The sequence below is a fragment of the Phodopus roborovskii genome, unplaced genomic scaffold, assembly GCF_943737965.1.
Source record: "Phodopus roborovskii unplaced genomic scaffold, PHOROB, whole genome shotgun sequence".
Lineage (NCBI taxonomy): Eukaryota > Metazoa > Chordata > Mammalia > Rodentia > Cricetidae > Phodopus > Phodopus roborovskii.
In genome coordinates this window covers 2,523,770-2,545,306 of record NW_026126586.1, presented here as the reverse complement: position 1 = coordinate 2,545,306, position 21,537 = coordinate 2,523,770, and the positions used below count along the sequence as shown (strand labels likewise).

Genomic DNA, 21,537 nt, shown 5'->3' with positions numbered 1-21,537 from the left:
CATTAACACACACCAAAATCAATTCTGCTCTGAAATTGCTTGTAAAATCCCCCTTTCCCTAGAGTCATTTGTTTTTAATTTAAATAAAAAATAGATTCTAAGGCAACTGTGTAAAATATTCCAACAGTCAGGACATTCTGGGGGTACTTCTACAGAAATGGGAGTGAAGGCAAAGGTACACTTTACATTTAAAAGAATAATAATTACATAAATTAGTTCTGCAAAATTGTTTGGATAGCACTAATATATCAGTGTTTTCCAACAATGGTCTGCTTGCTATTGGTATACCACAATGTAATAGAGAATTAGTTACACTTGACCAAAACTTACGAAAGTCTTAATATATTATAAAAGCTGGAAATTTCTAAGTGGAAAAGAAAACAATGCAAATATTCAGCATCTGCCAGCTACATATCCAATATGAATAAAACCTAAACATAGTCATATAACACACGTTAAAAAATAGCAATTATCTATATAATAGTGTTCAACAGAACCTTCTACAAAGTTAGAAACATACGGCTGCCCAATAGCTACTAAGATTTAAATGCAGTTAATATAACTGAAACGTAATTTTAAAATTTTATTCACAATTACCTTAGTTACTATGCATGGTTTCTAATAAAGTGACTAGTGCACATCTACAATTTAAAAGAAAACTTTACAATTATTAATCAGTCCTCAAAATGGTAAGTGATTTTTTTAAAAGTGAGTATACAAAGTTTATTTGTCCTATATATAAGTTATAAATAAAAGCAAACTCTAAAATAAAAATATTCCATCTTTTAAACAAAACAAAAGTGAAAACGACTAAGTGCATGTGGGCTCACATAGCAAACAGGAGAATAAACAGACACCTGAAATGGGACAAATAGTGAGGGTGCACAGGGCACCGGAAATGGGGAATAGTGAGGGTGCACAGGGCACCTGAAATGGGACAAATAGTGAGGGTGCACAGGGCACCGGAAATGGGGAATAGTGAGGGGACACAGGACACCTGAAATGGGGAATAGTGAGGGTGCACAGGGCACCGGAAATGGGGAATAGTGAGGGTGCACAGGGCACCGGAAATGGGGAATAGTGAGGGGGCACAGGGCACCTGAAATGGGACAAATAGTGAGGGTGCACGGGACACCTGAAATGGGGACAATTACTAAGAATAAAAAAGACCAAGAGTTAAAAATAATGACCACCAAGTCATACAGGCAAGCAGGCAAACTTTCATGTCTAAAGGAAAATATTATAACTCAAAGAACTTTAATGATCCACTTCAGGAGACAGAATGTATCTAAAGAAAAGATGAGACTATTTGGCAAAGCTCATACTATGTTAATCTGCAAATGGTATTATAGATGTGTATTTTTAGAACAGACCTTGACAGACCAAATAACATACTTCTTTGGCATCTAGTATGAAAATGCTATTGAATCCTGAACTCAGTTATTTTAAATAATGTTAAAATTTAAAATTGCTAACACTGGAGCTTTTTAATTAAAATGTGGCAAAAAAATTTTCAGAACCATATAAACTCTAAATTAGAAATTCTAGAGACTGGACACTGATTTACATTGTATTATGGTTTTGTTTCTGTAATAAAAATAGGGATAGTTACCACTTCATTAGCCTGAGATAAGGAACAATTAATTTAAAAGAATACAAACCTCTTAAAAGTAAAAATAGAGTAGTGGCTTAAAATGAATATTAAAATAATGTAAGGGGAAAATATTTAATAAAATGAATCTCCAGGTAAAAAATAATTCAATCATCAAATTTCCTTATTTAAACTCAAGCTAGTAGATCTGTTAAACACGCATATGTCTTGTCAGACTGAAAAGATGTTGAGAAGCACAGTGATGGCGAAGCTACACTACTGCCATTGACCATCACAATGATTGGTCTTTTCTTGTGCATCAATTTGGCAATGTGTCTTGAGACCAAAAGACAAACAAACAAAAACAAACAAGCAAACAAACAAACAAACAAAAAAACAAAACAGCCTAAGTCAAAAAAACCAATCCAGCACAAAACAAACAGCAGCAACAAAACTGAAGGCTTTGGCTCTTGGCTTTCTCAGGGTCTGCCCATAAGATGAGGCCTCACCTGCTTCTCCTATGACAGCGACTGGACTCTTTCTTGGCTTTCTCAGGGTCTGCCCATAAGGTGAGGCCTCACCTCCCCTATGCAGCGTGGACTCTTTCTTGGCTTTCTCAGGGTCTGCCCATAAGGTGAGGCCTCACCTGGCTCTTGGCTTTCTCAGGGTCTAACCCATAAGGTGAGGCCTCAGACACCTGCTTCTTCTATGGCAGCAACTGGGCTCTTTCTAATTCTTTTTGCTGCTTTCCCTATTAGGCCTGAATTTCTTACTGGGGATATGTCATACTTATTTTGGCATCTAGTATGCCTGAAAACCTGAGATTAATAAAAATGTCATGAATGTATATGAGATAGACTTAAATAAATGGAAGACCAAAGTTAAATATCATACAAAAGTTATAGGGAAATTCAACAGAATGAAAAATAGTCACTTAAAAAAAAAAAAAAAAAAACCCAAATGGAAAGCCCATAAAATGTGTCACAGATATGGTGAGAGGCAGGGACCCTCAACAAGCTGTGGGTAAGTAGAATGCTAGGCCAAACCTGTTCTTGGAATAGTGACAGAAAGTAACACCGTGAAAGGGAACTAGATGTGTGTTATAGAAACAGGACATATCCACAGACAGTCACAAGTTTCCAACAATTAAGCCGTAGGATTATAAATTTGCTTTGAGAAGAGTGACAGGACTGAGCAATGCAATGGACTGGAGGAGAAAAGGTACCAAACAGATCCAGAGAGAACAACAAACAATAGCTTATAGACAGGAGGTTGAGAACTACAAGCAGAGTAGTAATAATTCAACAGAGCAGAGTAACCTGATTTGTATTAAGAAATAGAAAGGTGTGACATCAATGTATTCACTCCCATCTTTAGTACTTCGTCTTCAGTTTAAGTCACTGCTGCCCAGTACAAATGTGAATAAATCCAGATCTCACTACATTCTAAGCACGGCTTTTGTACGGGCTCCCATCTTTTTAGATTCCTTTCTTTAAATGATTTAGTTCTAGTCATACCTCACTTAACTTTGTTCCTCTCAACACTCATTTTTTAGGAGGAACTTTTGAACAGGTGATCCCACTGCCTGAAATACTCCTCTAACTAGATCTGTACAAGGATGGTCAGTACAAACCTCTTCTCGGAGATTCCTTCAATAATGGCGGTTCCTGGGGAACTAGGAATAAATGTGACCAACACCAGATGGAAAGTGGTAATAATATTCTAGCTATTACACTTTGATGACTTTGAAATTTAGTGACTGTACAGGAATACTAGTTACCCTATCTTCAATACTTAAGTCTTCAGCAATTTTTTCTTTGCTGTTCAGGTTTTATTTTGTTTTGTGATAGAATCTTCCTACATAAACCAGGTTGCATGGGAATTCCCAGAGCCCTGTCTTACTCTCTGCAGCAGCAGAATTAAAGGAGTGTGACATTTGTCATCCTGACTCCAAGCTACTTTGATCTATAGGCTCTCCCACATACCTACCCTGAATCTTGTATGTGCCTTCAAATATACTAGTGTGGGGGGGGGAGAGAGAAAATTTAACTATTTGTATTGATGTGCACATCTTATATTGCTCTGGGGGGGGACCAGAACAGTTTAAACAAACAAACAAACAAACAATCAAAACAAAACAAAACAAAACCAGTTTCCCAGCCAGGGAAAACATGTGAGCTAAATAAGCAAAATGACTGACTCTGGACCACTCTTATTTCTGAGTGTATGGTTCTACACCAATGCCATCACCTCTCCATTTCCATTTAATATTTACAGAAAGATGAATCAAAATTCTTCCTCTGAGATGTAGTAGTTTTGACTCTTTTAAAAACAAATTCAGCTACTATTTGGCTAGTGATGTGTAATCCTATGTGTTTTTAGGATGAGGTCTGTTTTTTCACACATTGATTAACAAAGTTCTTAAATGGTCAATGAGGAAGTCCCTTCATCTTTAAAAACAATCAGTACTTTCTATGAGCCTCATATGTGCCGATACAAAGGTGCTTTAGTTTCTGGAAACTGGCACTAAAGAGACCAGGTACTGCCCTCGGAGAAGAGCTTATTTTACAAAATGGGTGACTCCTGAACTAACTGGGAGAGGCAAGATAATTAAAATGATTCCCACTGCACACATTAGCTGCAGTTTAGCTGATCTCTCAACTCCTGATTCTTTTGAGTGATTGCCATTTTTAAGCAGAAAATCCCATCTGTTGAACAATGTAGGTAATTCGGTAGTAGTTCAAGTCATCTGATGTTTCAGTGTTTTGGAACATAAAAGAAAGATATGAATGTCAGAAAACTAGAGGACTGACATTGTCATAGATAGAACACACTGGAAATGTTGCAGGTTAAATATTTCTAATGCACTCTTTTGTGGATTCATAGTAAGTGCAGCTATAAAGATGAACTTTGATAACATTGTATAACAGGTGAATCACAAAGCTTTCTAAATCACTACTTTACTTTGCATGCAGGTTAAACATCCCTGAATACAAAATACAAAATTTTGAGGGCACTGAATCAATATTCAAAAAGTTTTGAATTCGAACCATTTAGGATTTGGAATTTTTGGATTAAGGATTACTAACTGACAAACTCTACACAGCCAGTCAAAATATGACATGCTCTACTCCCAAGAAATTGTGGCAAGGAATGGCTAACCTTAAGCAATTGATTCATAAAAACTTTGGGAGGTAACTACTATTATCCCCATTTACAGCAAAGGCCAACTGAGACGGAGGACATTGAGAGTAATCTGACCATGGTTGTACTGTGTATTACCTAGAACTCAAAATGGATCTCTTAGGCAAACCCAAGGATTTCATAATAGACAATGCAGAAAGATGAGGTCTCATTTGTAATGGTGATAGGACATTTACTATGCAAAAAGAGGTGACTTTTTTATGTGAGTGTGAATAGATTAACAGACCAGGTTATTTACACACCCGAAGTGCACCCAGAAAAAACAAGAAGGGTAACCACGGTAAATAGTAAGGAGGAGGACACAGATTAATTGTGCTGGGAGGCAGTAAAAATGTATACACAGAAATAAGCTCTCCGAGTATTACCAATATAAATAATCATACAATATAACCCTTTCAGAATCATGTACAGGAAAGGTCAGAAATTGATAAAGCTAATATTCTTTGGTTGATGTGCAGTTTCATTTGGATATTTTGAAATCTTTGGAAAGAATCTGTAAAATCAAAATGTATTTTAAAAAATGACTTTGCAAGTAGAATGCTGAAGTCACTTAAGGTTCCCACCGTGTTTAGGTTTCAGAGAAGAAACGCCATTTTGAATTAGTGAACAAAGCCCAGCTCTACATACGTACGTTCTTTTGACGTCTTGCTCAATCATGGACCGCAGCTCTTTATCTTGAAAGAACTTGTTCCAAAGACTCTGGAAAAATGAGAATAACCTAATTAAAACAATCTCACACTGCTTGACTTTTATGACTTCAATTTAATAATTTAAGTGATTGAATTTATTCTTCTCTAAGCTGCCACTTTAGATTTCTCAGAAACCTGACAGAAATAGTTTTTATTACAATCTGGTTTAATTCAAACCCGTTCCTGCCGTATGCACTTTAGACGCATCCATCGCCTCTGCAGGGCGGAGGACACGCTCCCACTGATGTCTTCTACTCACATTTTCAAAAGATAAACTCTGGGAAATGCCAAAAACGACATACTGACGGGGTAAAGTGGCACGCACCGTTAATCCCCTCACACTGGTGGCAGAGGCAGGCAGATCTCTGTGAGTTTGAGGCCAGCCCTAGCAAGTTTCAGTCTAGCCAAGGCCATGTAGTAGGAACCTCTCTTAACAAAACAAAGGAACAAAACCAACCGTTTAAAAATTACTTAATATCTTATGGCACTATAGCAAAGTTTACACATCAGAAAAATACTAATATATCTATAAAATGGGAAAAATTTCTTTCTCAACTACATACTTATATGTAGAGCAGCAACAAGAAAGTAAGTTATATAGTCTCTGTTAAGAAATAACTGTCTTATACTCCACCAGGATATGAGCTTCTCCACAGTCACGATGGGTAGTTGCTTTGTTCCAAGGACCAAATGTATACTTCTAAGCTGTTCCTTAGCTACTTTGACAGTCCTACCAAATGTATAGCTGTTCCTTAGCTACTACGCTCTCCATTGCAACTCAGATGCCACCATCCTCATGGGATGCTCTTCTGTTTTAGAGTTAGTTCTTATGAGACCCCGTGTAGTTCCCCCTAGTCTCACTTATAATATACAAGCTCACGCTCAGGCATGCACACAGCATGCACAACACACACACACACACACACACACACACACACGTATGTCTCAGGGATTGAACCTGGGTGGTTTCAGGCAAGTACCTAAAAATTGAATTTTGAACATGAAAATTCCTAAAATGTGAACACAAGCCTGTAACTAGCAGTTAATTATTTAGATGAAAGTTAGCCAGGGACAAATAGACAATCCATTTATTTCCCAATGTTCTAATGGATTAATGTTTTCAATTAAATTAGCTAAATTCTGGCAAATTTTCCACCCAGGAAAATGGAGTCCAAGAAAACAGGTAGCCAGTTTTATGTTGAAGCATAGCTCAACATAATTAATGTCAATATGTTTGAAGTCAAAATCAATCATATAAATTTATAATAACAATGAGATATATTTTGGAAGGCAACAGCCAACCTGAAATTACCATTTATTTTTCAAAAACAGAGCAATCCTACATTTAGAAAAGCAAGAAATAATTTATAGTGCAGTGATAACTTAGGAGAAATTTCTGTGGTGTAGATCATGACAGCTCCCAAAGGCTGCTGTGTTGAAGGGTTAGTGGCTTCACAACACTGGGAGGGGGAGAACATTCCAGAGACAGACCCACAGGTGAGACTTACCTCAGCAGGTAAGACGCAAGCATGAGGCCTGAGTGTGCATCCTCAGCACCACATACAAAGCTGGTATGGCCTTTTGTGGTTGTAACTAGCACTGGGGAACAGAGACGGGGGATGCTACTCAGCTGGACTGACAGCAAGCTTGAGTTTTAAGGAAAGGACAAGTCTCAAGAAAACAAGGCCAAGAAGATAGAGCAGGATACCACACCCACCTTTGACCTCCACAGGTGTGTATATATACATGCAATACACACACACACACACACACACACACACACACACACACTAGGATTTAGGTAATTCAGTATTTAGAATAATGAGAACGCAGGGCATGAAATACACTGTTTGCATAGGGATTTTCATATAAAGTATCCTTACCCTACACAGATAACATAAATCATTAAAGCATGTTTTTCAGAATGAAAAAAGTTGGAACAAGAACAGAGAAAGGGTTTAAGAGATGATTCTGTAGTTAACAGCTCTGGCTGCTCTTACAGAGGACTTGGTTTGGTTGTCAGCACCCATATGGTGGCTCATAACAACCCGTAAGTCAAGTTTCAGGGAATCTACCATGCTCATCTTGCTTCCAAAGGCACCAGGCACACACAGGGAATACAGTCATACATGTAAGGCAAAACACTCATATACACAAAATAATGAAATACTGTTTAAACAAACAAATAAACGTAATAAAAAGGAACATTACTCCTTCATCTTGTGAAAGGGGATTGTTGATCATCAGATCCTGTTGGCCAACAACTTTCCTTGGGTTAGTGATATGCTGGTAAGAAAAGAGATACAAAGCAAGATCAGAGGCTAGTGAACTTTAAAGTAACCATTTGAAAATAACTGCAGTTACATTTACTCTTTACTTACTATTTCTTTAATACTGTTATACCATGCTCTTAGTTCTTTAATTCTACTTATCCACTGACTTTTATCTTGAGGAAGAACACAAAGAAAGAGCTGTTGAGAGGGGGAGAAAAAGAGAAAATATTGTAAAAAAGAAAAAAACCCAAAACCCTATTAAGTATGAAAATCAGGCTAAATAAGATCTTTTTGAAAATTTAAAAAACCACCACAATTTTAACATGTCCCATACAATATAATCATTTCAATTCCCAATAGTATGTTCATGGATACATTAAAAATATGTTTAGAATAGTCAAAACCTAAGCAATCAATGCTTAAAAGCAAGAATTAAAAAGCTAAACCACAGAATAGATTTAGCTTTCTTCAAGATTTATTCTAAAAAGAGAGGAAAACACAGGGAGCTGCAAATCTAATAGTCCTGGGAGTGGTAGGAAGGTACTGCCCACATCAAGTCAGTGACCTGAGGGCTGAGGGCACAGGAATGAGGCTGCACCTTAAACAGCAGAGAATGTAATTTACAACTGGCAATCAGCTTTTCACAATAAGCATTCTTAAAAATGACAAATTTGATTTAATTTAGTTTAATATATCAATAAAATGAATAGACTTAGGTTTATTTTTAGTAAATGAAATATACTTAAAGTTAAACAACAGGGAGTGAAGGGTGGGGCACAAATATTTGAAGACAAATTTTCTAACAGCAGGTCTTCTGTCTGCTTCTTAAGAAAGAAAAATGTATTTTCATTATTAAATCTGAATTATTAAATCTAGAACTATAAAAATACATCATGGATTTCTTATTGTTTTGATTTGCACAGGCTCTACATGCTAAATTTATGCACACAGCCTTAAAAATGTTGATAGAGGTCATTTAAAATATAAGTCTACACCCAAACTCATTCATTTTCGACACAAGAAGGGCTAATTTTTCAAAGCAATTAAAACGGTGACAGCAGATTATCATTCGCATTTTTGGTAACCAATGACCCTTCTCTCTGAAGGACAATGACCCAGTTTCCTTCTGCCTTCCTGGTTGCCCTCCATTTTATGTTTCTAACAAATGAATGTTAAGTCTTTGCCATGTGCTCCTTAGTAAGACAAAAGGAGGATGGCTACAGGGTAGCAGCTCAAATAACAGGGTCTTCAAGCTTACCCCCTCCACTTCTGCCTCCTCTAGGAAATGTAATAGTGCTGCTCTACAATGTTCACTACTAAGGGAAAGGACAAGAGTTACTTCAAAGAATCCCTTTACTAGCTCCAGCTCCACTTGCTCAGGTGCCTCAACCTTACGAGAAAATGTCCTATGAAAGGTCAACATGAGTGGCTTTAAAAAAGAACAAAAACACAAAAGAAGTGACCCATGTGTGGGAAATCTCCCAGGGCATTAGGTAATGTGCAGATACGCTGCCACCACAAACTGTAAATAAATATTTCCTTCTTACCTTCCAGCAGATGCTGCGGAACCTGCTGCTTCTCAGCTGCCCATTAATCCCCTTCTGTCTTATTGTTGCCAAGTAATTGTTGTTTACAAATAGTTCTTCCCATTCTTTCCTGTAGGAAAGAAACCAGATCAATGGTGTCCTTTTGTTAAAATCTACTGAGAGAGGACTGCTACAGGATACTAATCTTAAATAGCCTAAGACATTTAACTTTTAAAATGTATGTATTTAGTGGTGTTCTGTCTGTGTCTGAACGAATGGCTGTCTTCTTGGACACAGTTCTTCTGTAGATTTAATGAATATGTAGATCGCTATAATTATCCTAGCTTCTTAAATTTGTAATGTCTATGGAGGCTATTCCATTTCCTCGAAAACAGTGGTAGTGTAGTTCTGTGAATAAATAAGAAAAATGAGTCTTATAAAATATGACTTATTTATCTATTAACAAAATTACACCTGTTTCCAAAATTACATAAGAAAGCAGTGACCTGTTGTTTATACTGACTTCTCACAGGAAATACCTCTTCGAATAACCCTGTTTTGTTTCCTGCTACGCTGGACAGTTAAATGCAGTAAAATACCACCTTTTTACACTGTACATGCTGCCTACTGAAATCTCCACAGCTCCTTTCTACATAATCAGTGGGAAAATGTCAACAGGTACAGAGAAATTTCAAGAAAGCATCAAAAAACTTAAAAGCTTCAGTGTAAAAACTGTTAAAGGCAAGCTTCAATGCCCGTGGTACCTGTGGCTGAGTAGATACATAAACAACTGAAACATGCCTCACAGGCATGCAGACACCGGGGGCCCACACCTGTGCCTCATTAATATACAAGTTAATCTGCTCCACTGGGAAACAATTGGAAATTAATTGTCCCAAACCATCACCTGAGGTTGACTAAAGGCATTAGAGCCACATTCCCAGCATCTTGCACCAAACTAAACCTAAGAGTCATTTGTCAAAAGCCGAGGCTACTGTGATCAGCTTCATGAAATTACCCTTAAATTCCACAATACTACAATAAAATTGACTTATGTAAAATTCAGTATCAAAGCCAAAATCTTAGACACAGTATCTAAAGCAAGATGGCCTAAGAAAGAAAGCTACTGAAAGCTCAGAAACACAAGGCCCTCACAGTCCAGATTCCATGTATGCTGAGAAAGGGCACATTAATAATATGTTGAGGAAATGTTAAAAGGCCTGGAGATATAGTTCAGTATTTCCATGGCATAGGCATTTCAGTCCTCAGTGCAGAGCATGGAGTGGGAAGGGGCTCCTGAGGCACCCAAACCTAGCTCAGGAGCTCTGGCAGTTTTGGCTGCTTGGGAGGAAGTATGATGTTTATTCTTCCTTGTCAATTTGACTATATCTGGAGTCAAATGATACTCAAAAATGGAGGGCAAACCTGTGAGGGTTTTTTGCTTATTTGAAGAAAAAGTCCACACACTTTTAATCCATATTCTTTGATGTGGGAAGATATGAATTCATACACACACACATAGACAGACACAGACACACAAACACACACACAGAGAGACAGAGAGAGAGAGAGAGAGAGAGAGAGAGAGAGAGAGAGAGAGGAAAGAGAGAGATTCCGTTACTCTAGATAGCCTTGACTAACTAAAGGCCACTGAGAGATAACCATACCCCAGTGACACGCATGTATACTCAATGGACTCAGTGGGTTAAATATCAAGTATTTTTCAATTTCAAAGAGTTCCACATATACTCATATTGAGTTTTTATAATGCTCTATAGATGGCTATGAGCCACCATGTGGTTGCTGGGACTTGAACTCAGGTCCTCCGGAAGAGCAGCAAGTGCTCCTAACCTCTGAGCCATCTTTCCAGCCTGTGGATAAATTTTCAAACAAATGATGATAAGATTAACAAAGCTCTTGGGTAAAGAAATGGTTTATTATAAAATAATTAAAATCACAGCTACTGAAGTTTTACATACAAGAATTGACATATCTGAAGGTAAATACACTACTAAGGGCAAGGTGGTCTAGAGGAGCTGAACCAAGATGAATTTTTTTTTTAATGATCAAAAATATGAATGATAGAACTAAATGATCCTGAATTAGAGGGAAGATAACATGCAACACTCGGGAACTGATGGTAGAGTTTTCCAACTTATTTAGTAAAAATAAAAGAAGAGCAGTCAGCAAATTTTGTCTTATACTATAGCTCACATATACAGGGCAGTGGGTAGATCTGAATTGCAAATATGATAAAAAGTTCATTGTAATATTGTAGAGGAAAAAAAAAAAACCTTTTTGCCTATTTGTTTTTGTTTTTCCAGACAGGGTTTCTCTATGTAGCTCACTCTGGAACTTTTTCTGTAGACCAGGTTATTAAAGGTGTGAGCCACCACAGCTTAAGGAAAGAACTTTTAACTCTTACAGAAGCCAGTTTCTTTAATTATGTGTCTTTAACTCTTCTTTTCAAATGATAAGACGATTTAGGAAAGTTAACTACTTTCCTAACAAATCAATATAACAAATCAATATAAATTAGGAATGAGCCTTTCTAGAGCAAGTAAACTACAGACAGATGATCCAGACAGCATGAGGAAAGTGATCTGTCAAACAGAACAGACATGGGATCTTATACGTTCTCCTCAGGCGTGAGTTACTATTCGTTCATCAATACTCTGCCTGAGAAGATGTGTTATGACCACAGTGAAGAATGACCTGGTACATTTAAACGTTTAAGAATTCTTTACTTTTTAAAGATTTTGTACATGAGTAATGCATTTACATATTTCACTACTCCTTCTCTTCCCTCCAATCTTTCCCACATATGCTCAACTCCCCGTGAAATGCACGGTTTTCTTTTTTTATTACTATTACTGGTTTATACACATACAAACTAAAACAGGATAGAGCTCACTAAGTCCAGGTAGTTAGTTTTGCTCACATGCATGTTTAAGGCTGACCACTTAGTACTGCATGAACATTTAGGTGGGCTTATCCTTAGGGAAGATATATGTTCCCTCCCTCAGCAATCATTAATTGTAGCTCTTCATCTAGGAATGGGACTTTGTGTGACAGACTCCATTCAGCCTGACAAATCAACTAGTGATGTCACTGTTTATGTGTGAAGTTCATGGGTGAAGCGTCCCTGTTGTATATAGAAAAGACATATCTTTCAACAGACATCTTGTTCTTCTGGTTCTTAGAACCTTTAGGTCCTCTTTTCTATCTTGTTCCCTAAGCCTTCAGGGTAGAGACCTAGACCTTAAGTACTCCTCTGAAAACAAGCATTACTGCCACCAAGTGGCAAGTCCTCTACCATTGCAGGCATCAGATCCCTGAAAACAATCAGCACTAAAACCCTGATTAGCAGTGGCTGTCTTGGGATTATTCTGGTAATAGTTTTGATAAGTGCTTGAATTTACCCAGTTGCTCTTCAAAGAGACTACTGTGAGTGAATACAAATGGCCCAGCTTGTAGCAACTGTTCCTCAAAGAAACTCCAAACCCAACAAACAGCAAGTTTTTTGTTTAGTTTTTTTTTTGTTTGTTTTCTTTTTGCAACAGTAACTGATGACTTCCCTTTGATAAGATTTAGTTCTACAGTGAGCTCTCTGCAATGCTTTGTTTTGATTTCTCTTTCTGAAATGCAGATCACTTTTGCTTTGTTTTGACAGAGCATCTTACTGTGTAGCACTGGCTAGCCTGGAATTCCTTATGTAGATCAGGCTGGCCTTAAACTAAAGAAAGAGATCCACCTGCCTCTGCCTCTTGAGAGTTAAGATGAAAGGTGTGTGTCACAAAACCTAAACTAAAAAAATACTCTGAATACTCAGTGAATGAATATAGCTAGTAATTACATACTTAAATATATTTCCCAATAATTATATTGTGAAACCTTTTTAAACATTTTCATATATATTTTGGTCATATTCTTCCCCAACTCCTCACCTACTCATCTGCTCATTCCAATTCATATCCTTTTCTCTCTTAAAAAAAGGTCAAAGCTTAATGAAAAACCAAAGCCCCCAAAGAACACATACACAGAACATACAAAGAAAAGAGGAGAAAACACACGATGAACACAAATCAAGTCTGTGTTGGACAACTATTGTTAACCATTAGACTGTCTAGGAGTGTGGTTAATATACTCACAATCACTCCTCTAGAGAAAACGAAGTCTCCCTTTCCAGCAGGTATTAACTGAAAATAACTTGTTTGAACTTTTACAGGACTTATACTGCTGTTGCAGTTTCTAATTGGTGTCTTCTAAATCTATTGTTTAATAACGTTTTAACAGAAGTGATGCATAATTAGGTGCTAAATTTAGAGAAGAAAATTTTAATCAGCGATCTAGATCATGGTAAATTATAGAAAATATCCATATTCTATAGACAGTGTGTACTATTTATTTATGGTGATTTTCTACTCAAATTTTGGGTATCATCTGGAGGTGAACAGTGTCCCTATAGAAGTGACTTAAAAAACTCAACATATAATGAAAAAGAGGAGAGGTGGGGGAAAAACTAAAAGAACTATAAGAAGGGGAAAAAGTATACCAACTACATAGAGTATGGCATTGGAGATCCCTACTGTTTGGAGTTATGTTCAGAGTTCTTCTGGCCTCTAATGACACTGGAACAGCTCACTGGCTAAGAGAAGGGTTATCACTGAGAAAAGCAATACTCTGGCTTCTGGGATGTGTAGTCAGACAGCAACAGGGTAGGAGGCCTCAGAGATGGGCTCGTAGTTGAGGAGGAAAGGCAGACAACTCTCATCACCATGCTGGAGCATCTGAAAGTAAGAATCGGAGCTAAGGATGAAGACAGCCTATGAGCATCACTGAAATGTGAAGAGGAGACATGAAGGGGAACCTGACATAAAAATCTTTGTAATATTTTATTCTTTAATGTATAAAATGACATTCTAAAATTTGTCATATCATCTATGATCACATTTAAGCAAATGCAAAGGGAAAAGAGGTAATTTTAAGTGTGTTTTTAATTTAGAGAAAAACGTTTTTAAGATGTCTACTAGCGAAAGGAGTGTATGATAATTTCAATATTCTATGTGATACCATTTAAAGGAATGATTTTGAAAATACTACTTAGACAGTACAAGAACCATCTAAGTTGGAATCAACAGAAATATGGAGAGTATAAATTAAGTATGTCAGCATAAGACTATAGAGTGCTGCACGAGATAAAGTAAGCTGCAACACTAGGCCTGCAGGTGCCAAGATCAAGCACACAAACCCTGATGGTGTCTGTAATTACCTCATTTTTAGCTTAAATCACAGGTAATGAGAGGACTCCGAGTCTCTAAAAGGTAATTAGTAACTCTACTGGCTTTTTGCTTCCTATATCAGGAATTTTTAAAAAGTTACTCGTTTCAAGCCTTTCTCCCCTCTATAATGAAACATTAGGGCATATCACTCATACACATGTACATACATATAAAAAATAATTTCTTCATACAACTAGGTGGAAATGTGGTCTTGTGCAGTAAGTTGTCACTGAGACAGGTGAGGATTTGTTTATAACATGGAGAAGATAAAAACTACTGAAAAGTTCTGATTCAGGTTTGGAATAAATAAAGACTGGAAATCTTGAGCAAAATCTTACATTCTCTAGAGTATAAATAACTGAATTAAAGTACAGTTGAAGATTCATAGCTATAACACACTTTAAAAATAAAATATGTATCATATTCTTTATGTGACCCTAAATGCAAAGTCACATTGAAACTGGTGAGCTCATTTAATCATATTTTAAGGAGAGGAATCCAGAAATTTAATTAGAAGGTTTCCAATTTTATAAGAATGTTATATATACATGTTTTAACTGAAGTAATAATAATAGTCATTGTATTACTAATTAAAAGATCAAATTTAGATATATGGTCATGAAAGGCTCTTATGTTAGATAATCTCTGTAATGCCAACTGGAGTAACTTTGTAATTCATGGTATACTGGTATTTCTCAAATATTTAATACATAAGGGAAAATTCCTTCTGTGACTTCTACTATATCTCCAGACCAGCCTTTCCATTTGACTTCAGGTATTTAATGTTTGTGGTAACTGGTATGGGCTTGATATATGACTTTGAGAATATGATAAAGGAAGTCAAGCATGAGGGCATGAGCCTATAACCTCTGGTCATCGGGAGGTCAAGCGCAGCCTTAGCAGTACAAAATTATTGAAAAATGATATGGGGAGGGTAAGGCAGAGATTGAGAAATGGAGGGAAGATTGAGGTGGTTACCATACACTATATAATACAAGAAATTCTGTGAAGGAACACTCAGAGTATCAAAAGTAAACTCTTTTCCATGAACTCTGAAATAGATGTTTATTTAGCAAAATCTAATGTGCTAAAAAAAAAAAAGTCAAATCTATCTCTTAAGATATGTATGCTTTCCAAGAGTAGAATGGTTCATAGGGAGACACACTGCAACAATGCATGTGTCCTCCTGGGGTGTCTTCAATCAAGGAAGTTTACAACAGACCTTTAATCCAGCACTTAAGAGGCAGAGACATGTGGATCTCTGTGAGTTCAAGGTCAACATGGTTCACCTAGCAAGTTCTAGGATAGAAAAACTACACATGCCTTTTGTGGCATTTTATATAAGAATATCCTTCCCCCACAGACTGATAGATATGAATGCTTAACCATCAACGGATGGCACTATTTGAAAGGATTAATAAGTGTGGCCCTGTTGGAGGAACTATGTCACTAGAAGTGGGCTCTGACATGACAAGGACCCAAGACAGGCCCAGTGGCTTTCTTCTCTTCCAGCTGCCTGCAGATATGAATGTAGAATTCTTAGCTACTTCTCCATACCATGTTTGCTTATCTCTTACCATGCTCCCCACCACGATAATGGACTAAACCCCTGAAACTGTAAGCAATCACCTATTAAATGCACTCTTTTATGAGTTGCCATGAGCATATCTTTTCAGAGCAACAGAACACTAATTAAGAAATCTTCTTGTCTAAAATTAAAAAAAAAAACCAACAACAACAACAAAAAACTATACAGAACAGAAGACTACAACACTACAATGAGCCTACCATCTACTTGACAAACAGCAGAATCTGAGGTCAAAGAAATGCTTTGTATTTCACCTTCCACCATGATAACGATTACATATATCAACCAAGCAATTGAAATCTGGTTAGCAAAACTGAATAACTCTTTATTTTAATTAATTTAAATAGCATCATGTAGCTCACGGTTCCTACACTAAGCTCAGAGTGTTTTAAGAATACCACTCATACAGACTTTTTTTTTTTTTTTGACACAGGGATACTCTGTGTAGCTTTGGAGGCTGTCCTGGAACTAGCTCTGTAGACCAGGTTAGCCTTGAACTCACAGAGATCCACCTGTCTCTGCCTCCCGTGTGCTGGGATCAAAGGCATGTGCCACTAACACCTGGCTCAGACATTCAATTTTTAAAAGCTGCAACTACTAAGGTTCAAAGGATATCAGAACATTATCACTCTTAACACAAACTCACATAGCATAAAAGAAGAGAGAAAACAACCACCAAACACTAAATAATAAACATGGTTAAAGAGATATGTAATTGATGCTACAACATGGTATTTAATCAACCTAAATGAATGATGCTACTGATAAGAACAATGAGACATAGGTATGGCCACTTCTGCCATCCCAGGGATGCTGTCCACTGTCACCTTCCCTAGCTCCCTCAGGTGCATGTTAAAAGTTCGGAGAGAAAATTCTGCACAGATGACTAGACACTTATTAGATACCAAATGGCACATGTGGAAGAGAACTATGCCGTATATCTGGGTCATAAGCCCAAATAAAACCAAACTCAACAGCAAACTTAAAAAGAACCAAGAAAATACAGTTTAAAATTAATATGAGGTCAATGTATTTAAATTAGTTTGCAATAGTGTTCCTGGGAAAACAATTTCCTATTGCCTGTGAAAAAACAAAAGCAGAAAAACATCTCTCCATGAAGGACAGTCAGAACTTCACTCACAGATCAAGTGTCCTGTCTACTGCACTACACTAGAAACATAGCAGACTCTTCAAGTTTTGTAGCTTTACAATAATGGTACAGGCTTTGCTGGGGACTTTCAGGCCACGTTTGATACAATTTTGAAACATATCATATTGAGGATTTTCAGAAAGGAAATGTACAAACGGTATACTTACAAAGAAAAATTACCATTTTGTTTGGTTGTTGTAGATAAGGTCTCACTTTAGGTAACTCCAATTGTCCTGGAGTTCACTATGTAAAGCAACTTGGCCCTTGAACTCAGATCCTCCTGCCCTGTCTTCTGATTGCTAGAATTAAAGATGTGTGCCACTACATCCAGGTAAAAGTTATACATTTTCAAAGACACACATAAACACAGTGATATTCCAGGTATCTGGCATGGTAAAGTTGTATGTATCATAGAAGTGATTTCTAGTTTTTGTTGTTTTTTTTTTTTTTAACTCAACAGCAAAATGTTGACATTACCAAAATATTCCCAAGTTGCAAGTGTAATTTTTGACTGGATGTTGTATGTACTTTGAAAACACAAAGTTCTTTGTTTCTCCATTAAATAACAATTTTAGATTCATTCTTGTTAGCATAAAGATAAATGGGTTCAGCTGTGGCTTCCACACATGTGCACTGTTACACTGTGTTCTTCATTCCTTTTTCTATTTTTAGTTGATTTCCTTTATGTTTATTTTGGATAAATTTATTTTTTAATATGTATGTTTGCCTGCATATATACATGCATCACATAATTCCTGGTGTCCAGTAGCCAGAAGATCCTGGATCCCCTTGAACTGGAGTGACAGGTGGCTGTGAGCTGCTGGGATTTGAACCCGGTCCTCTGCAATAGCAGCAAGTGCTCTTGACCATAAAACCATTTCTTCAGCCCTTCTCTTAACTATGGTGTCAGGTGAAAGCTTTCGGTTTCCCTGTACATAGTTTCAGGTACTCCAGCCTACTGGCATTCTCCAAGTGCTAATGGAGGACTTACACAATAAACAACTTATAAATGTTAAGCCACATCCTAATTAGTGGTGCAATCTCCCACTATTTTATCCCATCCAACCCAAATGTCAATTATAGTTCTGTCCTGTGCATCTTCATCAAATACTCTACGCCTACTAGTCACTTGGTAGCTGTCTATGTGATCAGATTAACTGTTTCAGTGTCCTGATGATTTTCTACACCACAGTTCAAGAGTACTGAAGCTAGAAATCCTGTTATGTCAAGAAACAAAGACAGAAAGCAGAAGGTTTTGGTTTAGCATAGAAAGGAAATAAATGTGTTTTGCTTGATCTAGAGTAGGGACATTTAAATCTTTTGTATTGTGGTTAGAAATGTCATCTGTGGATGTAGGAGCAGGAAGAAACGGAGTTCCTTCTTTAAGTTCAATCAGCAGCCAGGAGGCAGAGAAGTGGGCCAGGTCATTGTATTGATTATTTACCCAAAATTCAGACAACCTCAAACCTCTTGCATGGAAAAAATGATCCTGTTCAGCCTACCCAGTACAGTGAGGGGCAGAGAGCAGGCCTGTGGACAAAACCCAAGTAACAAGACATCTGTCTCTAGTTCTAACACAGCAGAGCTCTGCTGTCCAACAGATTTAAAATTATTTACAACTGTACTTTGAACTCTAATTTTATGTATTATTTTCTCAAATTACACTTGAAATAAGATACTTCAAGTTACTGATCAAATAGCTAATTGATTTTTTAAACAGCATACAGCTAAGTGTTACAGTATTGCACATACATCAGCAGGGACCTGTAGGGATAACAGCAGGTGTTTTAGTTGTGAACTGAAGAAAAAGCAGTCATGTATCCAAGGGAAGGGACTCTTAGTGCAGGAGGATTCTGTGTAGCTTATCCTCTGGTTTCAAATTAATGCTGGTCTTTTCAAAGATAAACATTTACATAGACTTATATGAAGGGGCTTATGGCTGATTATATAAATAAACAAACATAAAGCCTGCCTCTTGATAATAAAATAGGTTTGAAGGAAATTCTGAAAAAAACAAAAAAAAAAAAAAGGCAATAAAAACTTGTCACATGCAAACTCAAACTAGCATGAGCTCTTAACCTAAGGCTGTTGTCTTATGTTCTGGGCTTAGAAGCACACACTGATGCAGGCCCATGGAGGGGAGCTACTTCCTGGCTTGCTCAACTCACCTTCTTATAGAACCCAGCACAAACAGCCCAGGGATGGCACCACCCACCACAGACTGGGTCCTCCTCCATTGATCACTAAATGAGAAAATGCCTAACACATTATCTCATCAAGACATTTCCTCAATTTCTTCCTCTGATGACTCTAGCTTGTGTCAAGTTGACACAAGAAAACCAGTCAGAAGAATTACAAATAATTAATTGAAATTTTAGAAGGAGCGCATATTTTCAAAGCCACAAATGACCAATAATTAGTTCAGAGAGAGAATATATTATAGATAGACACAAATCCAGATCAGTTCAAGTAACATAAAACAATATCTTGACAAGAAATAGAAACAGAATTGCTGTAAGTTGGAGCCTCCACAGCGATTTCCATGCTGGTCAGGGATACAGAGGGAGACCCTTTCTCAAAAGACACCAACAAAACAATACAAAGGCCAACCATCATGACAGCAATAAAAGTCTCATTGTTTCAAGAAGATAGATTAATTATAAACTGTGAATAATTTTTCCCAAGGTTCAAAGAATGGGGGTGAGGACAATAACTCTGGCACTGTATCCAGGAATGAAAGGTCACACATTTTAAACCGAAGCCTGTGGTGCTTTGCTCATGAAATGAAAATAAAATTAGCAGATTTCTGTATTGCTTTGGAGCCTGTCCTGGAAGTAGCTCTGTAAACCAGGCTGGCCTTGAACTCACAGAGATCCGCCTGCCTCTGCCTCCCAAGTGCTGGGATTAAAGGTGTGTCCCACCAAAGACTGGCTAAACATAAGATTAAAGAAAAATCTGTCTCATATAAACTATGGATAACTGTATGTAAACTCAAGTCTTAAAATAATAATATATCTTCACATTAGAAACATGATGGTTTTTTTTTTCATGAAACATAGATCAGCTTCACCAAAATAAAGATGATTAAAACATAAAGGAAATTAATTAAGAGAAAGCAAGGACAGCTGAAGCACTAACAGTATTACTTATGGATGTTAGGTAACCATGCAGTGCTCCAGTCATAGTTGCTGCTCAAAATTCTATTTTAAAGATGAAATAATTAAAAACCAGTGTATATTTACCTTACTTAAGCTCACACAATCAAATAGTAGTGGAGATTAATTGGTAATATTTGGCCTGTGAGTCATCTTAAAATTGATTTAGTAAAACAACTGTTAATTCTAAAGAATTTGGAGATTGTATCATATAATCATACATTCACAATATAGGCAATGCTGTACAAATAGCAAAGTGGGGCTCTAGGGATCCTCTTCTGCTTACTACAACACTGAGAATGCATTAACTGACGGAAACATCAAGGTCTGAGCAATATAAGATGTCTGGGTGATGAGGGAGAAAGAGAATTTGGGCGTCAATTATATTCGACATCCCAACAAACAACTTGATCTTGATGAGTTAATATATAGCCTTAAAAATAACCCATGATAAAACATGATTTTAAGGTGTGTGACTTTTGTTTATGCTGCATTTGTTTAACTCTGTGAAGCTGTGTTACCTTGCATGTCTAAAACACTGGATGGTCTAATTAAGAGCTGAACAGCCAACAGAGAAACACGGGAAGGATAAGCAGGGCTGGCAGGCAGAGAGAATAAACAGAAACAGTGAAGAAGAGGACATCAGGGACCCAGCCATCCAGCCAGTGATGGGGGAAGAGGAAAAGAAGAAATGCAAAAGTTAGAAAGATAAGCATCCAGAAGGGCAAGAAACAAGCCAAGCTAAGGCCAGTCATTCATAACTGAGACTGCGGGTGTGATTTATATGGGAGCTAGTTGGTGGGCCCCTCAAAAAGCCAAAAGAGGAAAAACATCTTACAACAATAACCAAATAGGCAAAATAATATTCTTAGGATAATATTAAGAGGTGGATTTTTAAAAATTTCATGTGTCCAATAGTTTTTGCCCATTCTGTGTTTTTTAAACCTATGTTTGTCTATTATTTAAATAAGATGCAGGACCTGTTAACACATGTATGTAAAAGATACTGCCTGAAATTAAGTCCTCTGAGTTATTGGTTATAGATGAGATACATGAACATTTTTTGTGTTATATTTTGG

The 21,537-nt window shown here is 37.0% G+C and overlaps 1 protein-coding gene across 1 annotated transcript in view; it reads right to left on the bottom strand.

Moving 5' to 3' along the window:
* Tbc1d5 (TBC1 domain family member 5) overlaps positions 1-21,537 on the bottom strand; it is a 247,774-nt gene that overhangs the window by 175,257 nt on the left and 50,980 nt on the right. Inside the window, exons 3-6 of the mRNA XM_051204190.1 lie at positions 9,305-9,413; positions 7,866-7,955; positions 7,696-7,770; positions 5,427-5,494 (exon numbers count right to left, since the gene is read on the bottom strand). Of these exons, the coding sequence (XP_051060147.1) occupies positions 5,427-5,494; positions 7,696-7,770; positions 7,866-7,955; positions 9,305-9,413 (342 nt within the window). The remainder of the gene's footprint in view (positions 1-5,426; positions 5,495-7,695; positions 7,771-7,865; positions 7,956-9,304; positions 9,414-21,537) is intronic.